Genomic DNA, 23,520 nt, shown 5'->3' on the forward strand with positions numbered 1-23,520 from the left:
GCACGAACGTATTAAAACGATCATATGACTATCACGTGACATAAACAATTTAATGGACTCGCCTAAATGGGTTAAACACGTATATGTCATACTAGTGTTTGTTTACGTTATTCCGTTGATAATGATTGCGGTAATCGGAATTTCTTGTAGGAAAAGAATAATACATATTATTTAAACAACTCTCGACGAGCTTTCATGTTGATAAGATATTGTTAAATCTGAAAATATATATGTTGACATTTTGTTGTTGTTGTTGTGTTATTGGACGCACCCATCTTCTTATTCTGCCAGACAGAGGTAATATGATACTCACTCTTCAAACTTTCCTGGCATTTCCGTAGTGTTGATCCCCACGTAAACACTTTGCATACGTGGACACGTTTATTCTAGAAACAAATATTGTACACGTGTTGACTCGGTGCCACAAGTGGCTTGTTGTGCAAAAAAGTGTAAACCAATTATCTGAAATCTGCCAATCAAGTCTGAAAGGTTTAAAGTATAGACTACAGTCTATTAATTGTTCACACAAACAAATAAACAGCATCTCTGAAACTTTAGCGCTTAACCTTCAAGATAGTGAATGGAAGCAGCGATGTACAAGGGATGTTTGCTGGTAATGGTGCTGGCCAGTGCTTCAGGTTCGGGCCACGGTGAGCTGTTTTCTAGCATGGCCCATCTACAGACAGCGCTGTATGCCGAGCGCGACATTGCGCAGGAGATCAGAAAATATGTGGCTGATGAACTGGAGAGACTCAACAAACTGACTAGGTATGATTGTGTACTGTTAATGTAACAATTTTTATTTGTTGTACTTCCCTTTATAGTTTTCTCCTATAAAATTGAACTCGCTAGTATGTATAACAACTTTTTGAACATGATCAAATTCGTTCCAGGTTGAGTTGTGTTATGTGTGTCAATGTTAGGTTTGTTATTTGGAAAACCAACTGGATCATATCATATGAAGCCCTGTCATATAATTTGCAGTGTCCTGGACAATTCACTGAAGGCTCAGTGGTTTAAGCATTAGACATTTACTCCAAGGTTCAGTGGTTTAAGCCCATGTTTGGAATCCTTTTTTTCTCTCTTAATTTTTGTTTAAATATATACTGTAACTCTTTAGTTCCAATCTTTACATTTATCAATTTAAAGCATTAAATGACAAATCTGTGCAAAAGTCCATGTATGTCATAAAATATTTAGGCTTAACTTTATAATAAACAAGAAAACAACTTTTCTTCACAAAAAAAAATGTTGTAGTGAAAAAAAGTTTTAGGGAAAAAAAACAACTATTGTTATTTCGATTTAATTTTTTTATCTGCCACATATCTGAAGAATATCTGATCAATTTGTTGTAGGCCTATAAAGAATAAGATTCAAAATACAGTTTTATTAATTTAATTACTTTACGGTCACAACTCTGAACAGTTCTCCTGAAATATTTCAAATTTGCTTCCTAAAAAAGATAATTGATTATGTTTGGAAGAATTCAATTAAAGAATTTGGTGTTAAATCATCATAACCATAAAAATGTGTATGGAAATCTGCACTCCTCTAATTATTGATGTAGATAAGTTGTATATGCAGTTTATGGATGTGGGTAAACAAGTTCTGGAATCATCAACCATGACATCTAGAGATTTCAAGGTTGGCAATAATCTGAGTCATTCCTTTGATGTTAAATGCCCAATTTTAAAAATAAGGATCAAGTTGCATATTGCTGGCTGCTTTGAAGTATTAATCAGTGAATATGAAGGATACAATTAATTTTGAAAAAACAACAACAGAAAGATAGAAAAGTTCTCTAAAACTGTACGGGTAATAGTTCGTAAATCATAGTTAAGCTAGTATTTTTGAAAACAAGAGACCAATTAATTTGTGAAATAACTAAACTATTAAAGTAATAAATTAACAAATTTCTGTTCAGCCTAATGTCAGTCCAAAGCAGTCAATTCAGCTTTAATACTCAAGTCAATAGTATAATACTGGTGGAAAGTAATACAAATAATATCTATCCATCTTAGTAAGAATTAGAGACAAAGTATTTATTTACAGGATTGTGTTTGCCTCTGAAGCCCCTTGTGGACACAATGATTGAATACTGGGTATATAAACTGACAGTTTGTTAGATGACTTGTTTCCCCTCTCCCTAGGATCTTTATTGGCAATATATGGCCATGCTGCAGTTTATGGAAGCTTTATTTCCATTGGAGTTGATTGGGTTTCCTATTATTCTCCAACAAAAGCTGACTGATGAATAAAAGAGTCGTAAAAAGGAAGAACTTCTAGGGAAATTAATCTTAAATGTTCTGATGATAGACAACGAGAAAAAGTTGCTTGGAATAAAGACGGTAATACTTCTTTTCTGAAAATGGCAAACATTTCATTAATTTAATAATAAAGTAATGCCCTTGTTTTACCTTTCTTTATCAAGCAGATTTTAAGTTTAAATTTAAATTATTTTGGCTGTTTTTAATGGTATTGCTACTATCTTGATTAAAGGGGTTGAGAAAAAAAGATAGTATTTCTGCTTTTGTGTTTCTGTTTGAGTTCAAGTGTTAAATTACAAACTTCTTTCAAGTAAAGGTTTTGTGTGATCATGTGTCCAATCAAATGTAAAACCAGCCACCAATTGGTGTATGCTCATAATGGCATGTGTTTGTTTAGAAATGAAGATGTGAAGATAGATAAGAAACAGCACATCTGATATGGCTGTAGTGTAATGAACAGCACATGTGGCTTACAATTGTCAATACATCTGTGGAAGAATGACCATTTAACCAATGGCTTATCAATGGAACTCTTAATTTGACATATCCTTGCATTGACACCTGATAATATCATAACACATGTTCAATGATTGGGAAACATTACTTAAATCAGGGACCTATACAAGTAAAGGTCCCTGCTTAAATGTGCATTTTTGCATGCAACACCATGTTTCTCTATTAATTTAATTACAAGAACCATTTAGCCGTACATGAACTGACCTAACGTTGATAAATTGATGCCTAATGTTGTTTAATTAAAAATTGCATTTGTTTTATTTTTTTAACATGTGAAAAAATCACTTGCCATATTTACCCGTTTAATATTTATTAATTAACAATAGACAAAACAATTGAAGGACAAGTGTCAAGGGAGTCGGTGTCTGGGCTGAAAAAAAAGTAGGTGTGGGGACAGGTAGCATATGCCTGAGTGGGTTTGACAAAACAATGGAAGGATGAGTGTCCAAGTGGCTCAGTGTTCAAGGAGGAAAATAAGTGCATGGGAGGGCTGGCATATTTCCTGTTGGGTATTAGTCTTGGAGGGATTATTTCTTCATGCCGTTATTTATGAATCCCGGACATTGCCTCCCAAGGACAATCCTTTCTACGCTTATTTTGACAAGGCGGACATTTGTTCCTTTATCGTTCTGACGACCGTGACATTCGTTCCTATGTTATTTTGACACATAGGAATGTTTTAATCCTAGACAATGGTTCCAAAGTTACATTCATTAGAATGAGTGCCAATTTTGTGAAGGAAATAAAACAACTAATTAATTAAAATCACATTGGTCAGCACATTTTGAATTGGCTTACTGTTATTAAGTTAGGTTAATTGAATTGTCAGCTAATTAAAGGTGATGACCTTTGAATAGTGTATGCTCTGTTGTTACATTTTGCATCTACTTATGGGAGCCAAAGTCGATAATGTTTAATAAATATAGAAAATAATATCCAGGCTCTCATAATAATGTAGAAACGAATGTCCAGGTTGTCAAAATAGTGTAGGAACATTGTCCGGATTATCAAAACAACATAGGAACAAATGTATACCTTGTCAAAATTAGCACCAGAATGATTGGCCTTAAGAACGAATGTATGGATACCGTAAAATATCAGGACAAATGTCAGTGGAAGGCATGCGTCAAGCTCCTCCAACATAGTCACGCATTAGTTAGCTTAAGTAACAAAACTGAATTTCTTCATAAGGCATTGCTAAAAATGATAATATACATGTACTCATAAAAACAATTTTATTTTGCAATTCTGATTTAAATTTGTATAGATGATATTTTCTAATAATAATTTGTCTGATAAGGAAACACTCACATTTTCTTGGTTTAAATTTACTTTATAATTATACATGTACATGTACCCCATACTAATAGAACTTATAATTGCCCTTTTCTATGGATAAAATAGTGACATTGTGTAAATCCAATTATTACTTGCAAGTCTGAAGTAACATTAACATAGGTGATAGTGGTTGTAGTTCATGAATTAAGGTTTCAGACACTAAACCGTAATAAGTAAAAATAAATAATAAATAAATGGGTCTAAACATTTAGACTACCAACAGATCTCATTGTTTGGGAGGGGTTTGAAAGCATGTTCTTGAGAGTATATTAGTGTTTGAGTGTTGGGGAGTGGGTTTGGCTATCAGGAAACATGTAACATACTAGAGAGGATATTTATGTGTATGTGTTGCAGGCTGGCTGATGAGTTTGAGGACCATAGCACCACAGCTCTACAGGACCCGGACTACTACCTGGGCAACCCTGTGAACGCCTACCTGTTTGTGAAGCACTTCACACTCGACTGGGACAAGGACATTGAACACACGCTAAAAAACAACAGCAGGGATGGTAGGGATTCCTGTCAGTTTACATTGAGAGTTGACAAGTATATTGTTATGATGTACATGTTATAATATTAAACAAGACACCTTTTATTTGAGCATTATAAATCCCTTGCTAGGGAGCAGGAGAGGGTTATGGGAATGCCGTTTGTAATTATCACACTAGAAACACTATTCAATCAATAAATCTGAGGAAAAAGACCCTGATAACCACTCTAAATCTTTAATGTCTTATTTATGAGTCAATCTTGATGAAACTTGGACAGAATGTTTATCTTGACAAAAACAGGCCACGTTTGCATCTGGGTCATGTGAAGCTAAGCTTAGGTCACCAGGTGAAATCTCAGAAAAACCTTTTTACCACTGTAGAGGCCACATTTATAAATCCATGAAACTTGGTCAGAATGTTTAACTTGACAACATTTAAACTGAGTTATGTCACTTGCACCCTTAAACTATGTTGTAAGTGAAATCTGAGAAAAACCCTGATAACCACTCTTAAGTGTCTCATTTATGAGTCAATCTTGATGCTCACAGAGACAGTTTCAGAAGCCATTCACGTCAATTAAAGGTCCAGATAGCACTTTTCAGTTGAATGTTTGAAAATGTTCATTCATTTCAATTCAATATCTCCTATGCCTTTGAAAGGATTTTCAAGAAAGTTGCCTCAAATATTTATCCCATTTAAACAATGCATTAGGCAGTCAGTCAGCTTCAAGATGAAGGTCTTGAATACTTGAGGTATGGTAGTTGCATATTGAAACTGATAGTCAGTTCATGACAGGTTAAGCAGATTAACTCTTATGTGTGGCATCAACAGACACCTTTTGCGACAACCCTTTGATACCTACACAATTGTTGCTTATATAGATATATGCAGGATGCCCTCTGGGCTTTAAAAAGTTATGAAATCATAGAATCTACTCACACATTAAATTACAATGGATTGATATTACTGGACAATTGTAAAAAGGAAATTCTTGGGATCAAACAGCCCATATTTACCAACCCATTTTTACACTTAGGACTAAAGAATCAAGTGCAACTATTTGGAAGTGGTCCTGTCAAAACTCTGTCTTAGCAGTAATTAAATTAAATGAGTTTCTGGTGTAGTAGTACGCACCTATGATCATTGTTGGCTGTATGGGTTTATCTTATTTTCCAGTTTTGCTAAATAAGATTGAAGAATTACGGGAGTACCTGCCTACATATGAAGATCTGTCAGGGTCAGTTAGTGCACTGCTGCGTCTGCAAGACACGTACCAACTGCAGACTACAGATCTAGCCCGTGGAAATGTTGGAGGTGTGGTGTCCAGTCAACTGGATGGTAGGTTGCGATTACAACCTTTTTTGGATTTCTAACATCTTTACATTTAGTTGAAACCTATTTATTTTAGCTCGATTGCAAAGAAAGCCTAAGGCTTATTTGAAATGCGCTGGAGTCCCTTTCCTGAGACATAGTACATAGTGTCTATGGAGGAAATCTAAAGAATGGTCCCACAGTAGGGATCATATCCACTACACCAATTGGACATCTTTACATTTAAACAACCATATCAACAATGGTGTTTCAATCCATTATACGTTTTTGTTAAGCAACACTGAAAGGAATGCACAAACAATTGTAATCTTAATATTAATATGAATGAATCTCATTGTTGTTTAAATAACTAGTTTTTAATGTAGAAATATAATGGGGAGAATACCTAATGCAATGAGAAATATAGGGCTGTTATACCCGTACTTTGTGTTTCATTAACAGTTCAGGAAAAGGTTTTTATACTAAATCCTGAAGATAAACAACAATTTTAAAAAAAATAAGATGTATAAATGCATAAAACAAATGGGATTTTTTTATAAACCTTACAATAACTATTTTAGATATTCCTTGAATGGGTTGAACGACTTCTAAATGTAAGGTAAAAAAATGACAACAAATACTGAATAGCAATTCCTTTGAACCTGCATCTTGGACCGATATTAAACATAAAAAAGAATTAGGAATTCCATGGATAAATATGTGTGAATGCATATTTGGGAAGATTTTAGTTAATAACCGTTTTATACTCCAGTTCATCATATGTATGGACAAAGTTAGAAAATGATAGAAATGCATCTTATACTCAGATGTTACTTATAACTCGCTAAATATGGTATTTTATATACATTGTAAGTTGTTGTTTTACGGATTTAAAACTGTACTTGCCTGCTTGAATAGTCTTTTTAAATTCTCATTCGGAGGGTATGAAATACCCAGCCAAAGAACCCATTTTCAGATCAGTCAGCCCCTTGATTTTGTGCTTGTATTGAAGTGATGTGATTATAGAGTCAATGTGTGTGCTCTTGATAGTTATTATTGACCAAAAAAACATCAACACTGTTTGTTATTGGCAATTGATTTGAAGAAAAACAAGATAGGGTCTACTGTAAAAAATCTTATACTTAATAAAGGTATCTACCGGTACAAAGAAAGCAAGGGCAACCTGATTATTTAAGTTTGTAGCCATTCATGGTGAATGGCCTTTGACAGATTTTTCATGTGGTGTATTGACATGTTAACCATTTTTGGTAATATACAAGTGTCCTTCAGAGCACATGTTTCATACAATCATTTACTAGATAGGTATACTAGTATTATGTGTGCTACACCAAATTACAAGTTTTATTTTGAACTTTCTACTTTTGTATCTTCTTCAATGAATGGATAAATATTTAACAATCAATTGTATAATACATTGCATGCAGCCTAATGTCACTTTCAAATAAAAATATTGTATGTATTTGTGACAATATGTGTATTAATGAGTGTTAATTATTTCATTTAACCCCTTTACTAATTACCCTCGTCGAGCTAATTCTGCCTGAACAGCATGATATTTATATTATGTACTGAAATGTTGCAATTTTAAGCATGGAACTGTTTCGAGCTTGGTCGTCTTGCATACAATACTGAGGATTATTACCACACAATCATGTGGATGGAGGAAGCCCTACAGAAGATGAAAGAAGAGGAGATGGAGGGTGGTGATCCTGGAGTTAGCACAGCCTCCATTCTAGACTACCTGGCATTCGCTCAGTTCAAGGTTGGCTTGTGTAAGGAACCTGGTAGAGTTTCAATTATTATACAAGTATGCCTTTTGACATATATCTACCACGCTTATTCTCCCAGGGGTGTCAATTTTCCGGATTATTCCGGAAATCCGGATTTGAGCCGGCCAGGGTTGATTTTGAGGTGAATGTAAATCCGATGAGTTTGTTTAAGGCGGGTGGGGGTAGGGACAAAATTCTTTTAGTGCGGGATCATTTCAGAACGAATATTGTTATAGCATCGTCGGCATTCCAGACATTTGCGCTTAGTACCGATTTTATTTATTGATTTCTGATTGGTAAGCGGCTGGCACTGACATAAGCAGTAACTGGCGAAGTAAAGCACTGCAATATCAAAATTTAAAACAATATGTTAATCAAATTATATATTGACTGCGTATTTGCTAGGTTACTGGTTACTGGTTTTCATTTTCTGCAGTCAAACGATATGCATATTTTATTTCATTTGCAAATGATGTATCGCGACATGTTTTCGGACAGTCGTTTTCGGATACGCTGGTTTGTCGATTTTAATTTAATTTCGATGTTCTTAATATCATTTGTTTAGAATGACAAATACACATGCGGTGTTACGGATGGTTTGGTTTATAATATTTCGCATTGTACTCACCAGAAATTGCACCTAGAAAGACTATTAAAAAAAAGAACAATAAAATGAATAAGCTAGGGCTCGGGGGTTGGGCCCTCTCTTCCCTTTATCCTACGGCTTAATTTTCCGGATTTCAAATTTGGGACAATTGACACCCCTGTCTCCAAATAGCCCAAGCTATTCTTCTCAGCCATTTGTTGGCACTGCTGTCGGCATCTTTGTAATGCCTTGTTGAAGGTAAGCATGCATCTGACCATATCACTGATTTAACTACAGTTATTCAATTGAAACTTGACACATGTATTAAGCCTTATTGTGTGTGGTCACTGACCAAGTTCTATAACTCTGACCTGCAATTTAGCAAAATTATGCCCTTTTTTGTACTTAAAAATTTGTTTAAGGTAAACATTCAACATCTCCTTATCACTATTTTAACAACAGGTATTCAATTTAAACTTAATATATAAGTTTGTTGACATTTTGTATTGTATTGTGGACAGTTGCAAATCTACTTTTTTACATGGACACAGTTTTTGTAGAAGAATAGTCGAGCAAAGTGTTTTGGGATAGCTCTTGTTAATATTTGAGTAAGAATTTAGAGAAGGATTGGTTGTTGGTCAACATGGGAAAGTTTTATGAGGTAAGTTTGTTTTGCGGAAATAAACAAGTGCATGGATAAGAATTAATGAGTTATGTTTAAAAAAAAGTAATAACAACTGCATGTTTCTGAATGTTGTGAAATCTCAATGAGAGAAACGGTATGGCATCTAACACAGATAGAGACTAACAGCATGCAGTGCAGTTGAAGAGGTTTGACATAACTGGTAATAAAAGCATCCATTGACAAGGTGTGATGTATGTGAAAGTAACAACATGCAGCGCACATGACATGGTACAACGCATCTGATAAAAGTAAGACACAGTCATCATCTGTATGGCTGGCCTTTCAGTCGCAGACTGCTTTGAGGTGGGGAGGCAGGCCTACCTGGGGGAGGACTTCTATCACACCATCATGTGGATGGAGGAGGCATATGAGAGGTCAATGCTCAAACCCAATGTCAATGAGACCGCTGGCATTATCCTCGATTATCTGCAGTTTGCTCATTATAAGGTACAGGTTGTCATGGGATATTAAATGGCATATTGTAAACAAAACGGTAAGATAAAATTAAAGTACAACATTGAGTGGCCGCATGGTGAATGTCATCGTATACACAGGTAAGATTAATGTTAAAATGAATTGTTTTATTTTAAAAGGATTTTTTTTCATAGTATTCCTGTCTAAACCTGATTATGTTATTGTATAAATAGCTAATAAAAGACACTATAATTTCACCAAAACTCTTTTTGAAAGCAAAGCTCATAGTCACCTTTTTTGAGGAATTAGAATGAATAATAGACTTGATTAAAAAAAGTCTGCATTCATTGATATGTTCCAATTTTGTTTATGACATAAAAATTCATTAATGACATACCAATTCTCTTTATATAGATTTGGTGAAAAAATAAGTTAGTAAACTTCGTATCAGCAGCTTTCTTAGAACAACATACAAAATATTCACTTTACAAAATGAGTGGATGAACATGGAATCAAGTGTCCAGATGAAACAAAATTCACACATTCCTGGCTTTTAAAAAGAAATGCTTGTTAAGTGCTAAAGAGTTCAAGTGTTTCTTTCTGTATTGCAGCAAGGCAATGTGTGGAGGGCATTGACACTGACCGATGAGATGCTGCAGCTTGGTATGTTCATTGTAGTTTAGTCAGAAGTTTAACAAGGTGAAACAAGGTTCTCAACATCATACTCTTTAAAACTTTAAATAATATGATAAAAAAATGTTTAGTTATAATGTAAGTTATTCTTGGGAACAGCAAGAAAACTGTTTTTATGAAACTCAAACGTTTGAAAATCAATTATTTTTAATGTCATATTAATCCTTCTTATGAATACAGGGTATTTTCTGGTGTTGTAGTAAAACCATGAGCCAAGAAGTCACTTTTTGTCTAATCTTCATGATTCTATCTCAGAACGCATGTTCTTTTAGGGATAAAGCCAAAGTAAAAAATGGCAAGTGGCCTGACAAGGGGCTTTTTTTAAAAATTGTTGGATGGTAACCTAGGTACATTGAACATAACTTGATGTGGTTTACATTTTGTTAAAGCGATAGGCAAATGGAATGTCATATTCTTATGATACCTTGATCAAGTACATTTTTTTCCCTATTGCATGGCTTCCTGGTAATTGGGCAATTAAGGAAAACCTTGTGAATGCTCAGGAAGTCACATTTTTATCCAATCGTCATGACATTTCTTGTTCTTATGATACCTTACCAATATTCTAACATTTGTTTGGAAACATCAAATCAAAACAGTTCTTTCTGGTCTCATTAGAGCTCCCTAGGGGCTTTGGCTCCCTTTTAAACATTCCCAACTAACTTGATATTGCACTTGTAGATCCATCGCACCAGAGGGCTCGTGCTAACAAGGCATACTACCAGAAGATGCTTGAGAGCGAGGAGAAGGACTCTCGTAGGCGAGGTGATGATGGAACGGTGGTCAACAAGCGACAGTTGGATGAGTATCGCAGTGGGGAGGAGTACAAGAGATACGAGGCACTCTGTAGGGGAGAGGACTTAAATGTAGGCAGCATTCCTGGATTGCAAAGATTTATTTATTTTTAGCTCATCTATTTTTAGAAAAAAAAAAATGAGCTATTGTCATCACCTTGGCGTCGGCGTCGGCATCCGCGTTGGCGTCCGGTTAAGTTTTGCGTTTAGGTCCACTTTTCTCAGAAAGTATCAATGCTATTGCATTCAAACTTGGTACACTTACTTACTATCATGAGAGGACTGGGCAGGCAAAGTTAGATAACTCTGGCATGCAATTTGACAGAATTATGTGCCCTTTTTATACTTAGAAAATTGAAAATTTTGGTTAAGTTTTGCGTTTAGGTCCACTTTTCTCAGAAAGTATCAATGCTATTGCATTCAAACTTGGAACACTTACTTACTATCATGAGGGGACTGGGCAGGCAAAGTTAGATAACTCTGGCGTGCATTTTGACAGAATTATGTGCCCTTTTTATACTTAAAAAATTGAAAATTTTGGTTAAGTTTTGTGTTTAGGTCCATTTTATTCCGTAATTATCAAAGCTATTGCTTTCATACTTGCAACACTTACTAACTATCATAAGCGGACTGTGCAGGCAAAGTAATGTAACTCTGACTAGCATTTTGACAGAATTATGTGCCCTTTTTATACTTAGAGAATTGAAAATTTGGTTAAGTTTTGTGTTTAGGTCCACTTTATTCCTACAGTATCAAAGCTATTGCTTTCATACTTGCAACACTTATTAACTATCATAAGGGGACTGTGCAGGCAAAGTTATGTAACTCTGACTGGCATTTGGACGGAATTATAGGTCCTTTATACTTAGAAAATTTGGTTAAGTTTTGTGTTTTGGTCCACTTTACCCCTAAAGTATCATAGATATTGCTTTCATACTTGGAACACTCGCAAATTATCATAAGGGTACAGTAAAAGGACAAGTTGCATAACTCTGGTTGTCATTTTTACGGAATTATGGCCCTTTTTTGACTTAGTAACTTTGAATATATGGTTAAATTTTGTGTTTCGATCCACATTACTTCTTAACTATTAAGGCTATTGCTTTCAAACTTCAAATACTTTCATGCTATCATGAGGTTCTTGTACCTGGCAAGTTGAATTTTACCTTGACCTTTGAATGACCTTGACTCTCAAGGTCAAATTATTAAATATTGCTAAAATTGCCATAACTTCTTTATTTATGATTAGATTTGATTGATACTTTGACAAAACTACTCTTACCTGACATACCACAATAGACTCCACCCAAACCATCCCCCGTGCCCTCCCCCCCCCCCCCACCCGAATCCCCCACCCCCTATTTTTTTTTTTTTTTTTTTAAGATCATCTCACAAATGACCACCACACCCTCACACTATACCCCCCACCCCACCCCCCACCCCCAAATTATTTTTTTGAAACTGTTAAAAAAACACAAAGATTTATTTTTATTATTTTATGTTTGAACTACCGTCCAACCATCGCACCCAAGACCCCCCCCCCACCGAATCCCACCCCCCCCCCCCCTAATTTTTTTTTTTTTTTTTTTAAGATCATCTTACAAATGACCACCACACCCTCACACTATACCCCCCACCCCACCCTCCCAAATTTCTTTTTTTTTTAAACGGTTAAAAAACACAAATTTTTATTTTTATTAATTTATGTTTGAACTACCGTCCAACCATCGCACCCAAGAATCCCCCCCCCTCCCCCCACCCGAATCCCCCCCCCCCCCCCCCCCCCCTAATTTTTTTTTTTTTTTTTTTTTTTTTTTTTTTTTTTAAGATCATCTCACAAATGACCACCACACCCTCACACTATACCCCCCCCCCCCCCCGCACCCTCCCAAATTTCTTTTTTTTGAAACGGTTAAAAAACACAAATTTTTATTTTTATTAATTTATGTTTGAACCCCCCCCCCCCCCCCCCCCGATTTTTTTTTCGCAATTTTGGAAAATAATGTAATAAATGTCCTCACCCCCACACTATACACCCCTCTTCACTCCACCCCTCCCTCCTTTGTGATTGAAAATGAGAGTCCCTTCACCTTTAAAAAGAAAATAGATGAGCGGTCTGCACCCGCAAGGCGGTGCTCTTGTTCTTTTGTGGAATAGCTATTTTTTGCCCGTACATAATTTGAGACTAAAAGCACATCTTTGTCGGTCTAATCTATATTTTGCCAATATAAGACAGGGTTTAGAGACAGTGTGACAATGTCACATTGTGTAGTGATCAAAGGTCAAGTGTCGAAATTATACAGCTGCTGGTCAAAGGCATTGTGGGAGCATTGGTGTTTTTGACATATCTAGTTCACTTTAGTTTATATTTATTGTTTTTAGCTCATCTATTTTTTGAAAAAAAATTATGAGCTATTGTCATCACCTTGGCGTCGGCGTCCGGTTAAGTTTTGCGTTTAGGTCCACTTTTCTCAGAAAGTATCCATGCTATTGCATTCAAACTTGGTACACTTACTTTCTATCATGAGAGGACTGGGCAGGCAAAGTTAGATAACTCTGGCGTGCAATTTGACAGAATTATGTGCCCTTTTTATACTTAGAAAATTGAAAATTTTGGTTAAGTTTTGCGTTTAGGTCCACTTTTCTCAGAAAGTATCAATGCTATTGCATTCAAACTTGGAACACTTACTTACTATCATGAGGGGACTGTGCAGGCAAAGTTAGATAACTCTGGCGTGCATTTTGACAGAATTATGTGCCCTTTTTATACTTAAAAAATTGAAAATTTTGGTTAAGTTTTGTGTTTAGGTCCATTTTATTCCGTAATTATCAAAGCTATTGCTTTCATACTTGCAACACTTACTAACTATCATAAGGGGACTGTGCAGGCAAAGTAATGTAACTCTGACTGGCATTTTGACAGAATTATGGGCCCTTTTTATACTTAGAAAATTGAAAATTTGGTTAAGTTTTGTGTTTAGGTCCACTTTATTCCTACAGTATCAAAGCTATTGCTTTCATACTTGCAACACTTATTAACTATCATAAGGGGACTTTGCAGGCAAAGTTATGTAACTCTGACTGGCATTTGGACGGAATTATGGGCCCTTCATACTTAGAAAATTGAAAATTTGGTTAAGTTTTGTGTTTTGGTCCACTTTACCCCTAAAGTATCATAGATATTGCTTTCATACTTGGAACACTCGCAAACTATCATAAGAGTACAGTAAAAGGACAAGTTGCATAACTCTGGTTGTCATTTTTACGGAATTATGGCCCTTTTTTGACTTAGTAACTTTGAATATATGGTTAAATTTTGTGTTTCGATCCACTTTACTTCTTAACTATTAAGGCTATTGCTTTCAAACTTCAAATACTTTCATGCTATCATGAGGTTACTGTACCTGGCAAGGTTTAATTTTACCTTGACCTTTGAATGACCTTGACTCTCAAGGTCAAATTATTAAATTTTGCTAAAATTGCCATACCTTCTTTATTTATGATTAGATTTGATAGATACTTTGACAAAACTACTCTTACCTGACATACCACAATAGACTCCACCCAAACCATCCCCCGTGCCCTCCCCCCCCCCCCCCCCAAATCCCCCCCCCCCTATATTTTTTTTTTTTTTTTTTAAGATCATCTCACAAATGACCACCACACCCTCACACTATACCTCTCCCACCCCACCCCACCCCCCCCCCCCCCCCAACAAAAATTATGGTTTTTTTTTAAACGGTTAAAAAACACAAATATTTATTTTTATTATTTTATGTTTGAAATACCGTCCAACCATCGCACCCAAGAATCCCAACCCACCCCCCCCCCCCCCTTCCCCCACCCGAATCCCCCCCCCCCCCCCTTATTTTTTTTTTTTTTTTTTTTTTTTTTAAGATCATCTCACAAATGACCACCACACCCTCACACTATACCCCCCACCCCATCCCCCCAAATGTCTTTTTTTTGAAACGGTTAAAAAACACAAATATTTATTTTTATTATTTTATGTTTGAAATACCGTCCAACCATCGCACCCAAGAATACCCCCCACCCACCCCACACACCCACCCACCCCCCCACCCCCCACCCCCTCACCCCCCACCCCGATTTTTTATTTTGTTTGCATTTTTTTTCGCATTTTTGGAAAATAATGTAATAAATGTCCACACCCCCACACTATACACCTCTCTTCACTCCACCCCTCCCTCCTTTGTGATTGAAAATGAGAGTCCCTTCACCTTTAAAAAGAAAATAGATGAGCGGTCTGCACCCGCAAGGCGGTGCTCTTGTTATAAATTGAAATAATTTTTAATTACCTGTAACATTGCATTGTGATCTTCTACAAAAAAAAAATTGAACTGATGTCCCTAGTGTCAAAACTTGCCACATACCCTTGGGGTTTAATGATTATAATTTATATACAGTTGTAAATAACAATAAAAAAGTATATAAAAAATCAGTGTTCTATTTGGTTTATAACATTGAACAATGAACCAGTACACATTGTTTTAAAACCATTACCCTGTGTTTTAATCTTGCCACACACAAGAGATAACATTTGCTACATATTTCGACACATGGGAGGGGGTAGTATTATTTATGACCGTTGTAGAAAGAACTAGTAAATGAAAATGTGTTTTATCACAGACTTATTTTGAATCTCTAAATGATGTTTCCTTCACAGCCAATCAAAAATGCCCACAAGCTGTACTGCCGCTACCACACCAACAACCATCCCCTGTTGCTGCTGTCTCCAGTGAAGCAAGAGGTCATTTATCTGAAACCATTTATTGTCCACTACCATGATGTCATAACAGACAGAGAGGTGGAGCTTATTAAGACCCTTGCAACACCAAAGGCAAGTTATTGTGTTATTTATAATATCAACTGGTTGTTTTATTATTTGATGTTGTTTCTTGCCATTTACTTCATTGAATGTGAAAATTGTACAATTGTGTGACAAATATTTTGCAATTTATTATTGTAACAGGTAAGTAAGAAATAGAACCCCTCTGCCTAGAGCCCTATGACAATATAGTGACCAACCAGGAAGTCCCATATTTTATGCGGACCTGGCTATTCTAAATTATGTCATAAGATTAAGTGGGGTTTTCTCTTGTGTGTTATTGTACTAAAACTATTCATCTGTTAATCAACCAGTTTTTAACAGGACTGTCACACAATAACAAAAATTGTGTACTAGGTAACTTTCGCAGTAAGAAAAAATCCAGAACATATTTACTCTGTCAAATATGTTTCATGTAAAATGTTAGATTTTTAGCTCGGCTGTTTTCGGAAAACTGAGGTATTGTCATAGCCAGCTCGTCGTGTAGTGTCCGTCATCGTCCGCATCGTGCTAAAACCTTGACATTTTGCTCTAAAATCATAGTTCTTCAACCTACAACTTTGAAACTTAATATGTACATACACCTTCATGAGTTCTACACGCCACATCCATTTTGGGGTCTCTAGGTCCAAGGTCAAGGTCACTGTGAAATCTAAAAATAAAAAAAACAATCTGACAAGCTTTTGCAGCCGAGCGTTGGCACCCGTTATGCGGTGCTCTTGTTGTATTCACGTTATTGTGGGAACACCGGAGCATCTGTGTGGGTGGTGGAAAACATCGGTCAGTAGCATATTTTTGTCCAGCATTAATGTATTTTCAAATAACTTGCCATTAGTAATCAGAATTCTGGGATGTGAGGTCCTCAATAACCTGGTCCCTAGGCCACAAGGTAACATTTTAAGGTCAAAGATCAAATTGTGGAAATTTTTACTTGACACTGTCTTGGGAGTATAACTTTGTCAAGCATAGGTGGATTTTCATATAACTTGCCAAAAGTCATTATATCCCAAGTTCAAAGGTCAAAGACATACCTTAAGATCGGTGCTTTGATATAGGGATCATACAGATAGTGCAAATTGTTACTTCATCATTCATAAAGTAGCCTCATATTTTCAGCTTGGTAGAGCAACAGTTCACAACCCAAAGACAGGAAAACTGGAAACAGCCACTTACAGAGTCAGTAAAAGGTAAAACAAATAGCAAGTTCTTAATTTCAAAGTGTTCGCAAATGTACTGTCAACAGTTTATTTTATTACTTAAACCTTGAATGGTGAGCAATATTCTAAATTATTATTTTCTGCTTATTTAATTGAAGCAGGGTCAAAGTTTGCTCAAGTCTAAGGCCATCTCTTGTCAAACTTTGTACAGGATTCACCATATTTTCAGATTTCTGTATAGGCAAACTTGAAATATTTTTTCTGAAACTCAAAAAATATTATAAGAACTTAAGATTTGTTGTCAAAATTGCTGCTGATGATGATTATGACTGTCATAGTAAAATTAATTCTGTAGAAATCAACAAATCTGCAGTGTTTTACTTTACCATCATCCTCGTGACATGATTTTTTTGGTCACAGCTGCTGGCTGTCAGGCTTTGACTCGCCCAGGATTGACAATATCAACAGGCGCATTTCTGCCATCACTGGTCTCAATGTGGAGACTGCTGAAGAGCTCCAGATTGCTAACTACGGCATCGGAGGACAGTATGAACCTCACTTTGATTTTGCTAGAGTAGGTCACTTGTTTTCTGTCTGAATTGTATGATTGGATCTTTTATTTCGAATAATATATAAAATTATATATTATTCAGTTTATATTGTATATTATTTTAACATTTTGAATTTTTTATTTAAAATACTTTCTATATAATAATCAAGTAATTTAACAAAGTGTTAGTGGTAAATTTTAAATGTAAACAGTATGTGTTAAGATGTAGTTATGCAATGGCATTTAGAAGAAATACATAAACATGTGCATTCGAATAAAATTGAGGAAATGTTATCAATACAAGAAAATACGCCTACAAATAGAACAGTTCTGGTGCATTGCCTAAATCTGCCAAGTTTGGAATGCATACCGTATTTATGATCAATATTTTTTATTCATTTGCAAACAGGCTGGCACAAAATTTCACATAAGCAGGTGAAGATCAATATGCATTTGCTGGCTTATTTTTTAACCAGGTTTTCCGAAGGAAAAAAACTGGTTATTAGATTGGCGAATGCGGGCGGGCTGGCTGGCTGGCGGGCGGGCGGAACAAGCTTGTCCGGGCCATAACTATGTCGTTCATTGTCAGATTTTAAAATCATTTGGCACATTTGTTCACCACCATTGGACGGTGTGTCGCGCGAAATAATTACGTCGATATCTCCAAGGTCAAGGTCACACTTTGAGTTCAAAGGTCAAAAATGGCCATAAATGAGCTTGTCCTGGCCATAACTATGTCATTCATTGTGAGATTTTAAAATCATTTTGCACATTTGTTCACCATGGGACGGTGTGTCACACGAAAGAATCACGTCAATATCTCCAATGTCAAGGTCGCCACGACTAAAAATAGATTTAAAAAAAAACAAACTTACAAAGGGGGTTAATTTTGTTTGTTCATTTCAAAAGTTCAGTTTGAGTTTTCTCCCTTTATCAGATTTTTTTTCACAATGAAAACCTGGTTTTGTGACAATTTTGTCCCTTGTTATATATATAATTTTATTGTATAGGAAAAATAATAAGCAATATAAAAGTTCTTTTTTTTGTAAAATATTATTGTTAAAGTGCCTAATTAACCCCTTTTTAAAAAGTTCAATTTAAAATTATTGCTTGCAAATAATAATTTTCATATTAACTGTTTTTCAAAGCAACTTTTTTGTGAGATTTTTTTTTAATTGGCATGGCTGTTAAAGATCTTACATTTGAATTATTTTACTTAATATCAGCCTTCAACCTACCTTTATTTTATTAATGTTGATTTTTTTAGTTCTCTGAAAGTGATGCCCTGCATGAGAGACAGTGCTGTGCTTTAATGCCTAGATATTCATTGATTTGTAAAATCAAACATGGACTTACACACTTAATTTTCACTGTTTGCCAATACAATGTAATTTTAAAAAGTGTTTAACAACAATTAAGGTGTATGTACATAGCAAGATGGTTTTTATCATGGACACCATGGGGAAAGTCAAAATTGCACATGTTGGCATGATTCACGGATCCCAACTAATCATATGTATTTTGGGTGGTATAGACAAAAAAAAGGCTTAACTATTTAAATAATCACTGGATTCAGATGAAAAATTGTCAATGTTTTTTAGTTACTTGTTACTAAACAATCTGTATCGGTTGCAACCAAACAAAATGTATTGCCATTTTTTATTACCAATTTGAATGTGGTCTCGGATTTAGGACTGCCGGAATTAGGTACTGCACCTTTAATTGTAAAAAACAACCATCTAATACCTTAAAACCAACATTTTACTTACTTGTTATTGCATGCCGGATACAGAAGCGGGAACCGACTGCGTTCGAGCAAAGAGTTGGTAATAGAATTGCAACGTTTATGTTTTACGTAAGTTAAACAGTTGCCATTGCAACAAAATGTGAGTACTGTTATTGATCCAAAAGCAGACAAATGACCAGGTTAAATAAGGAAGACATTTTACATCTGCAAAATTTGCAACTGGCTCATTTGTTCTACTTTTGTATCAGTTTTCTTTTTCTGTTAGTGTTTGCTTGTGAAAACATTTATTTGAATGTTTGCGGATCACAAACAGCACACATTATCAGATTTGTGCAGTGAGCCTATTTACAATCTACATGCTTACAATTGTTATTACTCAGAAAGAAGAAAATGCGTTCAAAGAGCTTGGTACAGGAAACAGGATAGCCACGCTTATGTTCTATGTAAGTTTAGTGGAGGAGCATAAGGTTTATGGACTGAAAACTCCTACTGTCAATATTGTGCATGAATTATCTCCCCTGAATAAAATCCAAATTGGAATCAGGCATTGAAATGCTTCCAGAGTGTAAACATGGGTAATATGTTCATGGTTTGGTATCTTGTTAAAGAATAGTACAGAAAATAGATATTGATAATTTCTAGGCTTACAATAAGTTGTTAATGAGAAATAGGACATAAAAGGTTTGAAATAAATGAAGAAGAGGGTATTCACTTTTTAAAATGTATGTGCTATTCTTAATAATTGTTTTATCTTAACATTTTCTGCTTTGCTGCACACCTACTTGCGAGGTTGCATGTTTTCGTAATAAAAGATTGTCTTATCTTCTAAAATTATCTTTGGAATATAACACTTCTAAAAATATTTATTATTCTGAGAGGCTTAAATGTAATTTTGATATAAAAAGAGATTATTTAAATAGTTGTCAATTTTTGTAATGAAATTTAAGTAATTTATTCATTAATATGTCCATTCCTTATAGTACATTTATATACATTGTATTTTTATTTTCAATACTTATTCCACCTTAAAATTTATTACAAAGTTTCACAATTAAAAACGGATAATTTGTATGATTGATTAATTTCACCATCTGTTAACTAGATTTCTATATTTCAGATATCTGATGTACAGGCAGGTGGTGCGACTGTGTTTCCCTACCTAGGTCTGAAAATGTTCCCCAAGAAGGTTAGCTACACAACTTTTCATTACATCACATTGTTTGGATATGCATTAAACATTGTTTCATTTCAAACCATTTTAAATATCCTCGATTTTAAAAGGCTTATAGAAGCTCTTAAACATCAATCTCAACTACAATGTTTATCACAAACAGAACATTATTGTGCATTATGCTTGGTAGTTTTTTTTGTTTTTTTTTTAAGCTCACCTTTTGCTGTGCACTAAAAACTTTATTTTCTATTTCAGAACTCTGCTTTATTCTGGTATAATCTGTATAAAAATGGAGAAGGCATCTACGACACCCGTCATGCTGCCTGCCCTGTGCTTGTGGGGTCTAAGTGGGTGTCCAACAAATGGATCCACGAGAGAGGGCAGGAGTTCCTCAGGCCATGTGGACTCAGGGAGAAGGAGTAATTGTTATTGACACAGAGTTGTTTCCCTTGTGCCATTTTCTCATGCTTAGGCCAAAAATGTAAATAATCCTGTTTCTGGTCCCTTATCATTGTATGCCCCCCTTCAAAGAAGATTGGGTATATTGCTTTGCTGGATGTTGGTCTGTCGGTAGACTAGTTAGTTTCCGATCAATAACTTGTCAAATATTTGACATATTGGCTTGATACTTCACATGTGCATTGGCCTTGGACAGTAGATGACCTCTATAAAAATGGGGGTACTCGGTCAAAAGTCAAGGTCACCGTCACAATAAGTTTGCAAATCTTTTCCGATCAATAGCTCGTCAACAAATTGACCGATTGGCTTGATACTTCACATGTGCATTGGACAGTAGATGACCCGTACTAAAATTGGAGTCATTAGGTCAAAGGTCATGGTCACTGTCACAATAAGTGGGAAAATCGTTTCCTATCAATAAATCATCAACGAATGGACCAAGGGCTTGCTACCTCCCATGTGCCTTAGCCTTGGACAGGAGTTGACCCCTATTGTAATTGGGGTCACTAGGTCAAATGTCACTGTCACAATAAGAAAATTGTTTTCGATTAATAACTCATCAACGAATCCACCGATTGGCTTGATACTTCAAATGTGCATTGGCCTTGAAAAGTAGATGACTTCTATTGAAATTGGGGTCTTTAGTTCAAAGGTCAACGTCACTGTGACATTAAGTGTTTAATTGGTTTCTGTTCGATATGTCATCAAAGGATTGAGTGATGGTTGTCAAGGCCATGTTTAGGGGGCATCTGTCCCCAACCGCGGAGCTTTTGTTTTAAATATTTTTTTGTATGCAGTTCAGTTGATCATTACCTTTTAATAATATGCTTTTAAGGTTATAAGGTTCCTTTATTTTTTTGGAAAGAGGCCATAAACAGATTTATTATCCCTCGCCATAGGCGGAGGGATATTGTTTTGGCGTTGTCCGTCCTTCCGTCCGACCGGCACTTTTGTGTCCGGAGCCATATCTTGGAAGTGCTTTGGCAGATTTCATTGAAACTTGGTATGAGTAAATATATGGATAAGAGGATGATGCACGCCGAATGGCATTGTACACCATCGGATAATAACGGAGTTATGGCCTATGTATCTTGAAAAAATGCTTTTTTGTGTGTACGGAGCGAAATCTTGGAAGTGCTTTGATGGACTTTATTGAAACTTGGTAGATCTATGAGTATATATAAATTATATATGGATAAGAGGATGATGCACGCCAAATGGCATTGTACACCATCGGATAATAACGGAGTTGTGGCCCTTTGTATCTTGAAAAAATGCTTTTTTGTGTGTCCAGAGCCATATCTTGGAAGTGCTTTGACGGATTTTATTGAAACTTGATATGAGTATACATATGGATAAGAGGATGATGCACACTGGCCTTATCCATCCGTCCAGAATAATTTTGTGTCCAGAAGTATTATGGCGGGGTATATCAATTCAACGAATTTGCTTGTTTATTGCTTTCTTTTGATGTGGATTATGTTATGAAACAGTGTAATACGGACAATTGACTGATTATATTATGTGTTTTGTGTTCAAGGAGTTGAGAAAATCAGATTTTCCAGATTTATGATGTATAGCTTTCATGTTGATCTGTGGACTCCACCTCTAATTTTCTTGATGGAGCATGTATTATCTTGATACAGTTAATCTCTATGTGATACTTTTAGCACTGTAACATACTTAGGGAGGATTTAAAATACTAAATAGGTATTAAGTATTAATCAGATTTTTCATACAATGGTAATATACATGCAATATGTTGTAATGAGTTGTATACAGATTTGTATATTTTACAATATTCTATGCTTATGGAAAATAACGAGACACATGTGTCTATGCACTAACCTTTGTTTTTGTATGCAATGTGTTTATGCTTTAATTGTTTGTTTGACATGATATACAGATTTTTACCACTTATGATTGTTTCAAAATTGCTTTTGAGTCTCAAGATTATTTAGCTTTTTGTGCATTATGAATTAATATTTGAGTTTTTGTTTAATTTTTAGCATGTTATATATAATGAAATTATCGTGTTAGCAGACACCAAAACATACTTTTGTTGATTGATATCAAATAGGATTACAAAAAAGCTAGATATATTCATTTTTTCAAAATGTATGCTGTATGTTGAACAGTTTGTAAATGCTGACAAAAACACATTTGTTCTCATTCCCCAGATTCAAACAGCCTGTTGACATAGTTCCGTCCGTCTTTTTTCAGTGTCAAATACTTACGTTGTCTACTGAGGGTTTGTACATTAAGTCTGACATTTGGGTTATCTGTTATCAACTATTTATTAAACCAGTATGTGTCAGGATTGAAATACTTTTGTTGTACATCTTATTACTGCCTGTCATTTCATTGATTTTGCGGCTTGCCTAAACAGAATTATTGTATAAACTGTTAATTTGCTATTGCCCCACAGTATGAATCTCAATGTATATTTATCTGCCATGAATTCTTGTATAACACATGGTTATGATCGCATAATAAACATTTTCACGAAAAGGCTTGGTTTCTTTTCATTTACAAATGTTTAAGTAATATGGATTGTTTGTCAATTACAGTGTTAAATAAACATAAAAACAACATGAACTTAAATAATTTAAGACGGTTTCACTGCGCTTTCGGTTAATCTAGTAACGATGTGAGGGGGGGGGGGGTAAATGATGTTAAACCCCTAACTGACAACGAAAATC

The 23,520-nt window shown here is 35.3% G+C and overlaps 1 protein-coding gene across 3 annotated transcripts; it reads left to right on the forward strand.

Annotated features, from left to right (window-relative positions):
- Positions 1–35: 35 nt before the first annotated feature.
- On the forward strand, positions 36–23,329 carry LOC127866283 (prolyl 4-hydroxylase subunit alpha-1-like). Of its 3 annotated transcripts, XM_052406730.1 has the most exons (13): positions 36–768; positions 4,476–4,630; positions 5,789–5,950; positions 7,534–7,716; positions 9,271–9,431; positions 10,010–10,061; positions 10,773–10,957; positions 15,573–15,746; positions 16,851–16,921; positions 17,312–17,465; positions 19,569–19,631; positions 20,306–20,374; positions 20,615–23,329. In XM_052406730.1, exons 1-13 carry the CDS (start codon positions 581–583, stop codon positions 20,780–20,782), a joined length of 1,785 nt encoding a protein of 594 aa, XP_052262690.1. In that variant the 5' UTR covers positions 36–580; the 3' UTR covers positions 20,783–23,329. The 3 variants fall into 3 exon arrangements, with proteins under 3 accessions (XP_052262690.1, XP_052262692.1, XP_052262691.1); XM_052406732.1 differs by lacking the exon at positions 7,534–7,716 and having other exon boundaries at positions 37–768; XM_052406731.1 differs by lacking the exon at positions 9,271–9,431 and having other exon boundaries at positions 39–768; positions 7,534–7,706.
- Positions 23,330–23,520: the final 191 nt, after the last annotated feature.

The sequence above is a fragment of the Dreissena polymorpha genome, chromosome 2 (genome assembly GCF_020536995.1).
Source record: "Dreissena polymorpha isolate Duluth1 chromosome 2, UMN_Dpol_1.0, whole genome shotgun sequence".
Classification (NCBI taxonomy): Eukaryota; Metazoa; Mollusca; class Bivalvia; order Myida; family Dreissenidae; genus Dreissena; species Dreissena polymorpha.